Source organism: Eurosta solidaginis, chromosome 4 (genome assembly GCF_040869045.1).
Source record: "Eurosta solidaginis isolate ZX-2024a chromosome 4, ASM4086904v1, whole genome shotgun sequence".
NCBI lineage: Eukaryota > Metazoa > Arthropoda > Insecta > Diptera > Tephritidae > Eurosta > Eurosta solidaginis.
The window spans coordinates 276,590,896-276,605,000 of NC_090322.1; the positions used below are offsets into that span (position 1 = coordinate 276,590,896).

The 14,105-nt window shown below is 39.5% G+C and overlaps 1 protein-coding gene across 1 annotated transcript in view; it reads right to left on the minus strand.

Moving 5' to 3' along the window:
• Positions 1–384: 384 nt before the first annotated feature.
• Positions 385–14,105, minus strand: part of LOC137247489 (serine-rich adhesin for platelets-like) — a 215,463-nt gene continuing 201,742 nt past the window's right edge. Inside the window, exons 3-5 of the mRNA XM_067778439.1 lie at positions 4,132–4,577; positions 1,186–2,199; positions 385–472 (exon numbers count right to left, since the gene is read on the minus strand). Of these exons, the coding sequence (XP_067634540.1) occupies positions 396–472; positions 1,186–2,199; positions 4,132–4,354 (1,314 nt within the window). The 5' untranslated portion in view covers positions 4,355–4,577 and the 3' untranslated portion in view covers positions 385–395. The remainder of the gene's footprint in view (positions 473–1,185; positions 2,200–4,131; positions 4,578–14,105) is intronic.

Genomic DNA, 14,105 nt, shown 5'->3' on the forward strand with positions numbered 1-14,105 from the left:
CTGCTACAATCATAAAAATTGTATAGGCTGTCTTGCTTTGATTTCGAATTCAAAACACATTGCGAGCATTTTCTATTAGCAATATAGGAGTATTACATATGTGGATAGGCCGTTCAAAATTCAAAATAATGTTCCAAACATAAACATTTTATAAGAAGCTCTTTAGTTACCAACAAAGCATCAAATAAAGAAGAATGTCCAAATAACTTTTGAGATTGTTGCAGTACAATAACGCTCTTCGTTAAAAATGACATTTCATTTTCATTATTATTCATTTTCAAATGCAAAATAAATAATAAATAATTATGAATAATTATCTTGACTCAGTTAATACATACATATGTATCGCATTTTCCATTTTCAATTCGAATATTTATTATTAACTTCAATTTCACTTACCCTGCTTGGCTTTGTGTGTCACTAGATTTTGATTGATTTTCACTTGATCGTGAATTATCAGTTAGTAAAAATTCTGAAATTACAAAATAAGTTTATAGTTTAAAATTTTGCTTTAATTTTGTTAATTTTGTACATATGCAAAACAAATATTTATAAGAGTTCTATATTTCACTTTTGAATAAAATTATGTGGTGAGCTTTTTTAACTTGCTCCACTGGATTTTTAAATTAATGTAAGTAAATCCGATTGAAAGTGAAATGCAAGACAAGCCCAAATTTAATAGTTCGAGTTCTTGATGCAATTAATAATATAGCAGCTACATTTTCTGAAAGTTTGAAAAGCTTTACACATATTATGAGTTTGTGTTAAATTACTGAAGTGCTTGGAAAAAACAATTGTTAACTTTTAACAATCATCCAATATATTGAAATTGGCACTAAACGTATTAACGTAGTGAGCAGTGCTAAAATCTGTGCAAAAAGCTTTTGTCACTCTTTGCAAATATGAACATCAAACTTTACATTTTTTATTTACTTTAAGCTTTAAACTTTGTTCACAGCACTCTCCTTAACGGCTAGACATTCTCTGTTCGTTTACAATTTCCCATTATCTTAATTTCTCTTCTCAGGCAATATTTTCCATTGTATACCTACCAAGTTTAATGAGCTTTTAATGAATCCTGCGCAATACAAAAGCTTTGAAAGCGCTATGAAACTGTTCTCACTTTAAAAATCCTGCAGCCAGAGCTTACTAACTGTCGATTAAAAGCTATCAAAAGAAACTCACCTTTTTGTAAAGTTTGCTGCTGCTGCATTTGGTTGGTCGGTATGAATTCTTCATGCTTTTGGTCACCTTTATCATCGTACTTGAGCTTATAGTCCGAGTGCTTTCGCAATGACATTAAAAGGGATTGAGTGCGGGGTGGAATTTCTGGTGGCGCTGGGTCTGGTGGTGGCTCAGATTCACCACCGGAAATGGCGATTTCGTCCAAGTCCATAATTATAGAGCTTTCCGCTGTTGAATGTGCATACTCGCGTAGCTCCTTCTGTATTTGCTGCAATTTAAGTTTTTCTCTGTCACTACGACCAATAATGGAAGCCGCTATAGTACCAGCTGTTGTGGCTGCAGTTGCTGCCACAGAAAGAGCATTGCCATTTGAAGACGCACCACTACTCGATGGTGTCATACCACTTGCAGCACCGCCGCAACTGCTATTCGTAACCGCAGCACGGCTTAAAGCGCGACCGTTTTTCGTTCGAGGTGTACGCGAACCGCCGCCACTACTTGTGCTTTCGCGTGCGCTTGGATTAAGACTACTTGCGGTGGAACTCGTGGGCATATGCAAAGAGGAATTGAGTGCGCTTAATGCGGAGGCGCCATTGCCGCTGATGGGAAGAGATGTAGCGCCTTCCACAGCAGCTTGCAAACGATCCAACATTGCAGCACTGCCGGAGTACGATACTCGATCGCTCATTGAGTCAGAGTTTGACTGCGAATCATATTTGGCATTAAGAAAGGGATTCGTGTTCCGTGACGTACTAAGGTGGTTAGCTAGTAGCGCTGCGCTCAGTGACGCTTGATTCGTCTGATATTTATTTGTGACAGAGTTATGACTTCCTTCTGTGTTGCCAGTAATGCCAGTTTGCTGTTTGATAGGTGAACAGAGACCCGTGTTTTGCTGTTGCATTTGCATGTGAAACGCTCCTCCGGGACTGTGATTGCGTAATGTGTTCGCATAATTATTAAGTACTGCTGTGCTTATATTTGGATGCTCGCAGTCGGGGCCATATTGATCCAAGCCTAAAAAAAGTAGTAAATACTTTTCATAAATCTACCGTTTTTTTATAGTAAAATGATGGAGGGCAGGATGTAAAGCTATTTATAAAAAAATGTATAATATTTAACTTGTACGTAGTTTTTTCTTCTCTTCTCTCGTCTACTCGTTTTTATTCCTTTTTCTTTCTCACTACTTCTTTTTCCCGATTTTTTTATCTACTCCGTTAGTTTCACCCTTCTCCTTGTTTTGTTCTATTTTTTCAACGCAATCTAACTCGGACGAGGACTATACTTATAGAGTGAATAGCATTCCAAGTCAACCAGTTTAAGCTGTTTCGCCTTCAAGAGGACATGACTTTTAAGAGTTTGATTAGATTTTCATCTTTGAACAGAACTCCAAGTAAAACGCCATCTTTCAGTTTTCGAGGGCTGACATTGACGTAGAGGTCATAAGATTCGAGAAGAGGTTTAGAGTTGTGAGATAAGGCTACATGGGACACCTCTAGAGTCCAAAGTTTCCAACGGTGCAAAGACATAACGAGGATATTTCAGAAGGACGTATTCGCCATAATTATATTTGCAGAGATAAATCAACAACCTGGCTACTCAAATGCGTGTCATTACAACAATAATTAGGTGGTTATCATGGCAAGACCCTTGAGCAAGATAAAATAATCACTGGTCCTTGACTGTGTCGAGAAACTGAGTGACCTAGTATCTAGTTAAAATCAGTATGCTTGCCTAGGTTTCAAGCCACAGTGGAGTAGACGACATTCAGCAGGTAGACAACTTAGCTCGAAAGGCAATTACTGTAAGGCAAGTGATACAGGAATACCTTAAACCGTTTTAAAGGTAAGTTGAAAAATATAAAAGGGTCACTTACAGGTCACGGCATATAGAAGTTTGAAGGTGAACACATACACTCTATGAAGCCTACGATATGCTCCATTTTCTGAAGGAGCTCTGCTCATACGGGGTAATGAGAAAAGAGATGGACATAAAAAGTTACAGATAATAATTCCATTATATTCTAAAGAAATTAACCAAAAATTCCAGAAGTATGTGGAAATCAAATTTGGACAACACAGAGGGATTGTCACTATAGTGGCGTTGGAGGAAGCAACCAACGGCTTATCAAATATGCTAATATTTTCATAGATTAAGATTAAGAGGTAAAGCAATATTGACATGATGCAGTAAACAGCTGAAAATTCTAGAAGGCAGATATCTAGAAGATCTGTTCACGTGTAATTTATACGCCAGAAAGAGTCTCATGGAAAAATCTCTGTATAGATCCCGAGTCCTGCAGGCAAGCTACGGGATTGAGAAAAGTCCTAGATAGGGACATAAAGTTAATTGACTAATTCAGAAACAGAAGAGGAATTGTATTGTAGTCCTACGAGACACGCTCGACTTAAGTTTTCTATCGGGAGAAGACGCGGAACTAGTAAACTATATCGATATACCATAAGCTTTTAAAAATGGTAGTGACATTTTCAAACTGTGTTTTACAGCTCCTTTTGCTTCCGTAAAATGTTTACAAAACTATTTTCTATTTTGATAAGTCACTTTTTTCCGCACATTGTGAGGCATTGATGACCTTGACGTTCGAAATTGAAATTTCCACAACCCCAATATAGAACTCTTTAGACAGCAATGCAATTTCTTGCTATAGCGCCATACAGAAAATTCATTTAGAATTTGCTTTTACAGCTCTGCCTCATAAATTCCTATTTCGTTCATCTTAAATTTATCTACTCATACATTCCACTTAGTTACATCGCAGTGTCCTAAAGAATGAACGTCTGTTTCACTAATCCGCTTAAATTCAGCTTAAGACTGTCCATTACTAATTGAATAAGATATTTGCCAATTCTAGCTGTCACTCCAATGCTGAACACTTTATCCTGCCCCTCCCATAACCGTCTACCTTCTGGAATTTGCCTATCTACTTACTTGCCAATTGTTGACTCTGCAGTAAAAGCTGTGCCAGCAATTGCGTATCGAAGGCTGATGGTTGCGTCGTATTCTGATACTCATCCTCGCTGCTGCTGTAAGCATGATGGCTATGCCATTCGGCTGAGCGTTGTCGACGAATTTGGTCACTACCTCCACCAAAATAGTATTCACTAGCACTACCACCACGTTTGCGGCCAATTGTACCCGAATGGCTGGACATATTTCTAATGTTGTAATGGCGTGTGTCTGTGTGTGGTTCTGTTGCTACAGCTTTTATGTTCTTAACTTTATTCAAATATGTTTCCGGCGCAAGCAACTGGAAACGGCTAAATTTGATTTATGTCTCAGATTCTCCATATTTGCTTGAGTTGACCACAATCAAACGCATTTGGTTGCTACGTTCTTCTTCATCGCTGGCTCGATCAATTTGCAGCACAAGAAAGCTGGAAAAATAAGATAAAATAAATAAAGAGTTAATTTGGGAAGGATAGGAAGATATTCAAAAATTTTAATAAAGTTGCCAAGAATATATGTATGTACATATACTGTGTTAGCTACATACTACATATTCAGTTACCGATATAGCTTTTTTATTCAAAACAGAAGTAATGCAAAATTTAAATTTAAATTTTAATCTTAATTGTAAAATAATTCGATGCAATCGCAAGCGAGGTCAGGCACCCCCAGACCACCCTCGATCGCACTGTAGTTGCGCTCAAGGCCTTGATAGCCGCTTGGCTATCAGAGTAGATGTTAAATTCCCTAACCGTAGTAGCACTCGATAGTATTCCATCCACCGCATCCCTAATCGCAGCAACTTCCGCTTGGAATACATTGCAGTGATCAGCCAACTTAAACTTGCGGCTTACATTTAGCTCTTGACAAAAGACCTGACGAACGACCTAGCCGCGGCCGCCTTTCCCGCAATATCTACTGGGTATATGTTCAGCATGACGTTCAGTGCCAAGGTAGGTGTTGTTCTGAGAGCGCCACTGATACCGATCAGCGGCGTCCGTTGCACGAACATTAACATTTTGGAGGTGCTCGCCGCCTCCAGGGCTTTCCACCAGACCAGCACCCCATATAGCAGAATCGGTTTAACCACCATCTCACAAAGCCAGTGTACTACTCCTGGCGAGAGTCCCCATCTCTTTCTGATAGCGCCTCTGCAGCAGTACAAGGCAACGGGGGCCTTCCTGGCCCGATCTTCCACAGTGGGTCTCCAGGACAGTTTCTTGTCCAAAACAATCCCCAAATATTTAATCTTTCAGAAAGTACCAACGGTAAACTTCCAATCGAGGACGTTCTGAAATCGGGCATCTTATATCTCCTTGTAAAAAGAACCAATTCCGTTTTTCCCGGGTTGACCGCCAATCCACATGATTCAACCCACCTAGCCACAGTATCCAGGTAGCCCTGCAGAACATTGCGTAGGGTGCCCAGAAATTTGCCTTTGACTAGGATAGCGAGGTCATCTGCATAGGCAACCACCCGACAACCATTGGCTTCCAGCTCCAAAAGAAGCTCGTTGACTACCACAACCCAGAGCAGAGGAGATAGGACACCCCCCCGTGGCGTGCCCCTAAACACCTTCCTCTTAATTATCGCCCCTCCCCACTGTGCTGCGACAATTCTTCCACATAGAAGTTTGCTAATAAATTCAACCAGAGCCGCCTATAATCCTAAACCCACCAGAGATCTTTCTATTGCCCCCGGTAAGACATTTTTAAAAGCCCCCTTGATGTCTAGAAACCCACTAGGAGCATACTCTTTGTGTTCTAGGGACCCCTCTCTTTGCTTTACAATCGAATGGAGAGCCGTTTCCGTCGATCTGCCCTTGCAGTACGCATGCTGTGAAGCCGACAGTAACCCCCGAGGTATCCTTCCCGTAGGTACAGGTTAATCAACCGCTCAAACGTCTTAAGAAGAAACGACGAGAGACTGATTAGCCTGAAATCCTTAGGTGATACATTGGAGCTTCTGCCGGCCTTCGGAATGAAAATAACCCTAACCGTGTGCCAAGACTTCGGGATATAGTTAAGCCTGAGGCAGTTAGTGTAGATGATGGCCAACCAGCGATAGGAAATCCCCAAAGGCTTTTAAGTTGCGCAGGAATGATTCCATCCGGGCCCGGAGACTTATAGGGCTTGAACGACCATATAGCTCAGTTTATTTGACTTTCCCGTATTGGAATGGCAGGCACTTCTGCATGACCAACGACCGCCGACCATGTAGGCGAAGATCCCTGCACAATTGGGACATCGGGAAAATCATTGTCCAGTAAAAGCTTTAGGGACTCCTCGCTACTCATCGACCAGTCCCCACCATCATCTCTCAGATATCCCAGAGGAGCGGGATTCCTAGAGAGTATTTTTCTAAGCTTCGCGGATTCATTGCAGCCTTTTACGTTTTTGCAGAAACTTCGCCACGAATCTCGCTTGGCTGTCCTTATTTCATATTTATAAATCCCCAGACTCATCTTATGGCGGCCACCGTGGTGTGATGGTAGCGTGCTCCGCCTACCACACCGTATGCTCTGGGTTCACACCCCGGGGAAAGCAACATCAAAATTTTAGAAATACGGTTTTTCAATTAGAAGAAAACTTTTCTATGCGGGGTCGCCCCTCGGCAGTGTTTGGCAAGCGCTCCGGGTTATTTCTGCTATGAAAAGCTCTCAGTGAAAACTCATCTGCCTTGCAGATGCCGTTCGGAGTCGGCATAAAACATGTAGGTCCCGTTCGGCCAATTTGTAGGGAAAATCAAATTGGAAGAGAAGCTCGGCCTTAGATCTCTTCGGAGGTTATCGCGCCTTACATTTACTTTTTTATTTAGTTTCATCTTATAGAGCTCCCAGTCCGAGGTCAATTTACTCCTCCTGGCTCTGTAGAAGAGCCGCCGACTGGACGCTCTTAGGTCGTCAAGAAAATCCGACCACCAGGGTGGCTTGCCATTCCCCCTGTAAGTTTTCAATGGACAGGACAGATGAAAGGCGCTATTGCTAGCCGAGATGAAGTTTTCCACCAGAACGTCCATCTCAGATTCGGACAGGTCCGAACTAACGGTAGGCGCCGCAGGCAACAGCTCTCCCAGCTTCCTACAATACAAGTCCCATTTAGTACTTTTAGGGTTCCTAACAGATATTTTACCGGAACGTTCTTCGTTCACCGAGAACTGAGTATATCGGTGATCAGAGTAGGAGTGCTCGTTGAGAACCCTCCAGCCAGATATCCGACCTTCCAGTTCTCTACTAACCAGGGGGAAGTCCAGAACCTCCTCCCTTACCGCAGTAATAAAAGTCGGGTCATTCACCCTATTACATATATTAAGCCCTTCATCTACAATAAAGGTAAATAAAGACTCACCTCTAGTATTGGTATCCGAACTTCCCCAAATGCTGAAGGTTTAATGGGGCCACATAAATCGTTCCCGAGATGGTCGGGCTAGCACCTTAATGGTGCTGTGGTACCGCAGCGTACCGGATCTGTATCCGGCAAAGGACCATCACATCGATAACACTCCCTAAAGCTTTCGGGGAGCAACCTTATCGCTACAACAACAACAGCATCACGCCAACACCTCTCCGCCTTGCTTCAGCGGTGATTCCGCCCAGTATCGCAGATGGTCCGCTGAGACCACCCACATTCCGTTACTGCCTCGCTCGAGGCAGACCGTGGTTACGTCAGCATTGCTGAAATTAGAGAGAATAAAAGCTTTAATCTCTTGTTTAACAAGCACACAGGATCTAGGTCTACTTGCCTCCCCATGCACCAAGGCGTTGCCTTTTCCAGTCCTTAATCCAGAAATTTTTCTGCCGTTACTACTCAGCCACGGCTCCTGGACAAGGCAGAGCACCAAATTTGCGGAAGCCGCCTTAGAGTGGTGAAGATTGATTTGACGGATTTCCATCAAACCCGCTCTTCTTCCACACCCCACACTTGGCGGATTCGTGTTAGTCTTCTCCATTCTAAAAAGTCCCCCTCAATGCCGCTATCCGTAGCCGATTGTGTAGTCGCCCTTCAACGGTCTCGTGGTTATCTATGCTACGCAGGGAAGCCAGGCGAGGGTTGACGCATTACCTTATGGGTAATGAGTTCAGAGCCAGACCGGACGCAAAGCGGGCAATTTTCAACTGCACCTACACCACCAACTTAACGGCGACGGAGTCAGAACGTACCTTGAGGCCCGCCACGGTTTAACGGGACCAGGGCAGGTGCAGCATTAGGCTACCAGCCATTTCGGTAAGGTTTCACCCCGACCTACTAAGGTGGCAGAATATCGCACCTACCAGCCCAAAGATGTCAAGTCCAAAACAGAGCAAAATCAAAATCCCTAACAATCCAGTTCGTCACCGTTGGGTACCGATCTTGAACCTTAACAGGGTTCTCCCTCCCCTGAGCTCTGCAAAATGACTCAGGGGTGCGGGTTTTATCGAGTTATCCTCTCTAGATCCGCCATTATCAGTAGAAGCAGGGGCACCTCATGCAGGACGTGATAACTAATCACGTGTGACAATTCGTCACTATGGCCGATCTAAGACTGATACCTGTCCCTGATCCAGAGCCTGGAACCACGTATGATATCCAAGGCAAGTATCTTCGAAAGGTTCTAAGCCTTCATCATCAGTACGCTTTAGGACCGCTGCGCCAACCATTCAGCTATACAGCGGTGGTTTGTTTGACTGATAAATTACTACTTCTATTCCTCTTTACCAACTACAGTTAATCAGCGTTGCGTCATCTGTTGCAGGACACTGATAATGTTAGATTTGTTTATTGTCAATTACTTTGTTTGACATTTCCCAAGTTCTCTTGGTTTATTGGAAAACAAATTTTCATTTACATACTTATAAGAAAATGATTGTCTTGCTGCGCGGCTCTCCATGATATTTTTTCGGCTTAAAATTGCGAAAAAAAATTGAAAAAAATTTGGTTTCACCTTCGCCCAGATCTGAATTCATACATCGAACAAAAATTCGCCTGCTGTTGGCATTGCACATCGGATATGTCTTTTATATAAAAGGCCGGCGAAACAGTGTATTTATTTTAAGAGTAAACAAACGCGAAACTTATAAGCATATCCATAAAATTGAGGTAAAAAATAAAACGGCAGTAAAATCTTGCCTTATCATTTTTTTCCTTAAAACAAAACAGTACATCGATTTATACAATAAAACATGGAACTATCGTATGTTTCCACACGAAGAACACATAAAATAAAATTTAATTGAAAAATGGACAGATCATGCTGGAACTGTGTTATATGTTTTAGGGAAAAAATGGTAAGTCAAGCTTTCACTGCCATTTTTTACAGCACTTTTACGGATATGTTTACAAGTTTCGCTTTTATTTACTCTTAAAATAAATACAATTTTTATCGCCTGCCTTTCATATAACAGTTACATATAACAATTGGCAAAGCTTTATTTACAGATGTAGCTCGGAATCAATCCCATCCCGGCAATTTGTAGGGAAAATTTAAAAACGAGCACGACTGAAACTGGATGATAAGTTCATCCAAAATCTCTTCGGAGGTGAATCTCTTCTGACTACTTTGCAGCCATTGTCATACAAAAGTAGTTACCTTTTTTCAAAGGAAATAGACTGCACGTTCATTCATTTAAAAACAGTCAGGTAGCTCGTAGTTAGCTTCTTTTACTACTAGGAAATATTTAAAAAAAAAAGGACTACACTAGCCGACTAGCATTGCGATACTGCTGGGATTATTTCTGGTATCTTTTTGAAGTCACTTTTTTCCTATTTTAGCTCATTACGGAACTATTTCTTGTTACTTTGGCTTTATTCGGAAACGTGTTCGAAATCATTACGTGTCTATTTCCAGATTCTTTATCTTCGGATAATTTCGGGATCAAATATAGACCACTTTTTTCCTTAACAATTTGTACTATCGTCCTATCAAATTTGGGATAATTTCTGTCACCATTTTGAAATTATCTCTATATTATTTGGGGCTCGTTTTGATGTTATTTCCAGATAAAAGAGTTCCTGTGCTACCATTGGATAACATCTGAATAGTGTTCAGGTAAATCCCGTAATCATATTCAGTAAAATTTTTGGACTATATTGTAGGTACTTTGGGATCATTGCGGAAAACTTTTTGCGATTATTTTGCGGCGTATGTTAGTTTTATTTAAAATTTTGGAACTACTTCAGAGGTTATGTCGAAACATTATCAAATAGTTTTAACTATCACAACGGTATTAATTCCATATAGTTTCGAACCATTTTCGGGATTATTGCGGATATTTTTGAATAATCTTGGAACCTTTCTGGCACTAATTTAGATGAGAGTGCGCGAAAAGCTGAAACTTTTCTTATAAAGTGCTTATGAACAAGTTGCTATTTAACCTGGAAGAGTTTCCTGCTAAAAAAAAGAAAATCGAATGACTGATATATTTGGGATAGTCAAAGTTGACTGACGAAGTAAAAGTGTAGCATCTTAACCCACATACCCACATCGTATCGACTATCGGTACAGATGGGAAATGGTTAAATATCCAAATGGTAAATACCCGGTAAACTGGTTATACATATATGGTGAAAATGGGAAAAAACCCAAATATTTACCCAAATAAGGGGTAAAAATAATCTTTCGGAAAATATGGGAAACAAACATTCAAATTCAAACCAAAATATACCCGATTTGTAAAATGTTGGTGGTTAGTTATCCATTGCGCTATCGGTAGAATTAATTTTAATCTGTAATCGAGCATTTTTAATAAATCTTTACCCAATAGTGCATACAGTTGCCCAAATTTTACTTAACCCAGCAAACATTTTATGCCAAAAAAGAGTCAGTCATTTGGGAAGCCCGATGCATACCCCAATTAAATTAACTACAATCTCTTTCACTTTAGAAAGAGGTTTTACTGCAAATTTAAGCTCCAATTTTCTTTTTACTGTACTTTCTAGTTTATTAAAATGTATACGCAAAAACAAAATATACTTCAAAAACATTTTTAGATATTCCTGATGTTTTTATTGAATTTTTGCTTAATGTATCGAAGTCAAGCCCTCAGATAGGTGTATAATATTTGGCGTTGTTAAGCTCAACTAGACTCGCTTTACTTAGCTTTGAAAAAAAAATGTACAGTGCTTAATTTTGCAATCGAATGCGTAAAATTAAGATGGTAAGCCGTTTTACAGCACACAAGCAGTAGAGAGCCTAAATAGAAATCCAACGGTAAAGTGACTTTGCTTTTTCTATGTGTAAATACCAAACCAAGAAAAAATACAAAATAAATGAAAGGCGCTATAACCTATAAAGAGATTTTAGGCTGAGCTTCTCCTTCACTTCGCGTAATGTTCATTTAAATTTTTCTTTCAAATTGGCGTGTTCCACATGTTTTATGCCGTCTCTGAGAGGCATCTGCAAGGCAGATGAATTTTCACTGAGAAGCTTTTCATGGCAGAAATACACACGAAGTATTTGCAAAATCACTGAAATTGAAAACGTTTTTGCTAAATTGTCGATGTTTATTCCGGTCAAATCACGACGAATGAACCCACGGTCTTTTTTGTGGCAGGCGGAGCACGCTACCACCACACCACGGCGGCCACCATAGCAAACCAAGGAAAAGAATAAAAATTTAAAGGACACGTGAAGTTACAAATTCAATGTGAAAGGTCATGACACTTAGTTTTTCCCGCCACCTTACCCTTCAGCAACTGCTCAGGAACCAAGACATAGACATAATTGCTTAGTGTGAAAAATATTAAAATTTTTTTTCAACTTTTTTGATGTAACCCAATTTATGCTTCGTTTTATGTCTCTTTGCCGACGACGGCATCGCACAGGTGGTTAAAATGGTGCAATAGCTCTGTTGCTTCCATACCTTAAATGAATACTAATTTTTTAAGTGAACTTGGGTCATAAAAAAGCAAAAGAAATTTGAGTACAAGCGCCATTTAGCACTTAAGGGCGCACTTTTTTAATTGCTACGATTTTAGCAATTGGCCTCTGACCCAGTCAAATGGCCATCCGCGTAGACAAACACATACATACGTACATAAATTTTGATATTAATGGCGTGTCCTGCTTCAGACAAAGGTACAAATAGTGCCCATATAAATAAATAAATAATTTATATATTTCTCTTTTTCAATTCAGAAACAAACTTTGGAAATATTGATTTCACTTATTGCTGCTAATTCATGAAATGTTTGAAGTTAACTTTTTTTAATAAACGTTAAATGTGGTCACTTTGTAATAAAATACTAAGTTGTTTGATAATTATATGAATTTGTTGGAATGAGGAATATTTAATTACATTTTTTACTTCCTTTATATTAGGTCGGTTGAATGTTTGTCCGCTTTTCATACAATCGACTTTTAAGTAACTTCTCGATGAGCTAGAGTTCAGAGGTCGATGACAGCCAATGACAAAGAATCGTATGAAACGGAGGGAATTTTGGGATTGATTTTTATGTAAGTTCTCATTGAGCTACAACTGTGAAACTTCACAGATAGGATAAGAGGCCGAGAAGATTTAAGAAAAGGAGAAAAAATTCCGTTAAGTGGCGCACGGATCGAAATATTTAGATAAGAATTTGGAAATTTGGTGTTTTGAGATCGATTTTGAAATAACTTCTCATTGAGCTACAAACATGAATCATCAGAGACAGGTTGAGACACCGTGATAAAGGAACAAAAAGAAAAAAAACTTCCATTAGGTGGCACACGGATCGAAAAAATTAGATAATTATTTGGAAATTTGAAACCGGGTGTTAAGTAACTTCTCGATGAGCTAGATGCTAGAAGTTTAGAGCTTAATTCAGAAAAGCTTCGCTAGAGGGCGCACGGGATGAGATATTTAAAAAAAATCGTACGAAACATAGTTTTCAAATTTTTCACCTTGTAAACCATAAAGCAGTAATCTTTTCCACCTAGAACTGAAAAGGAGGAAATAAATATAAAATAAAAAATGTTTAAGCACTTCCTTTTTATAAATGGACAAAAATCAGCGAAAAATATTGCTTAGAAGTAAAAATATAAGGGTGGGCCGCAATTGATTGACTAATAATATCTCCTTTCATACCAACTTTCCAATCAAGTAATGTGCGCATTTTCGCTGATTTTTATATAGGATTTATATAAAGGATTTTCTTAAAATTTTTTTATTTTATTTTTATTTTTGGTAAAAATTGTTTCATATACATATATCTTACTGAAAAAATGTATATTTCGCGTGAAAGTCGCTTCTTCGTTGAGTTTGCTAACGAGAATTGGTCACACCAAGGGAATTGAGTTTAAATCGTTTTCCACCTGTCTCTTCCCGCGGTGTAGGCGTGTTCCGATAAAATACTATACAGAGAGTAATCTTTCATTCGTATAACATGGTTTATGACATCGCCGCCGCAGTATTTTAATTCGATGCTTTATGTTGATGTCAGCGTGAACTATGCCAAATTATATTTCTTAGTAATTGGTCCTCATTCCTGTATTATCGTTCCGAATTCAACCGTTCAATCCAATAATGTAAGCGCCGTTGATAATTTGCGACTTAACTTTGGGGTTACATGACGTATGAGTAACATATTTGGAATTAATAAACAATTCAAAGAAACAAATTTTATTTAAGTTTTATTTTACAAAATTAATTTTCAAACACGAATCTTATGACTTATAGCATGGAGGTATATAGATATATTTAGCTCATACAATAATAAAGTCAAGTTTCTCTTCCAATTTGCGTTGTGTTACTTTTTGAATTTTGCTACAAAATTTCGCGACCGGACCCATATATTTTATGTTGACTTCGACGGCATCTGCAATAAAAGTTTACGCCGACCACTTTATCGGCGGAGGCGCCGTAGGCTCTGTTATATACCGGCGGCGGCGGAGTGGGCGGCGCGCCGGCATACGCCGGTGTTCTTACTTTAAAAAGCCTGATTTTTCTATTTAAAAAAAAAAGTATTTAGGAAAGGTTTTATTTGGATGTATTTAAGAAAATC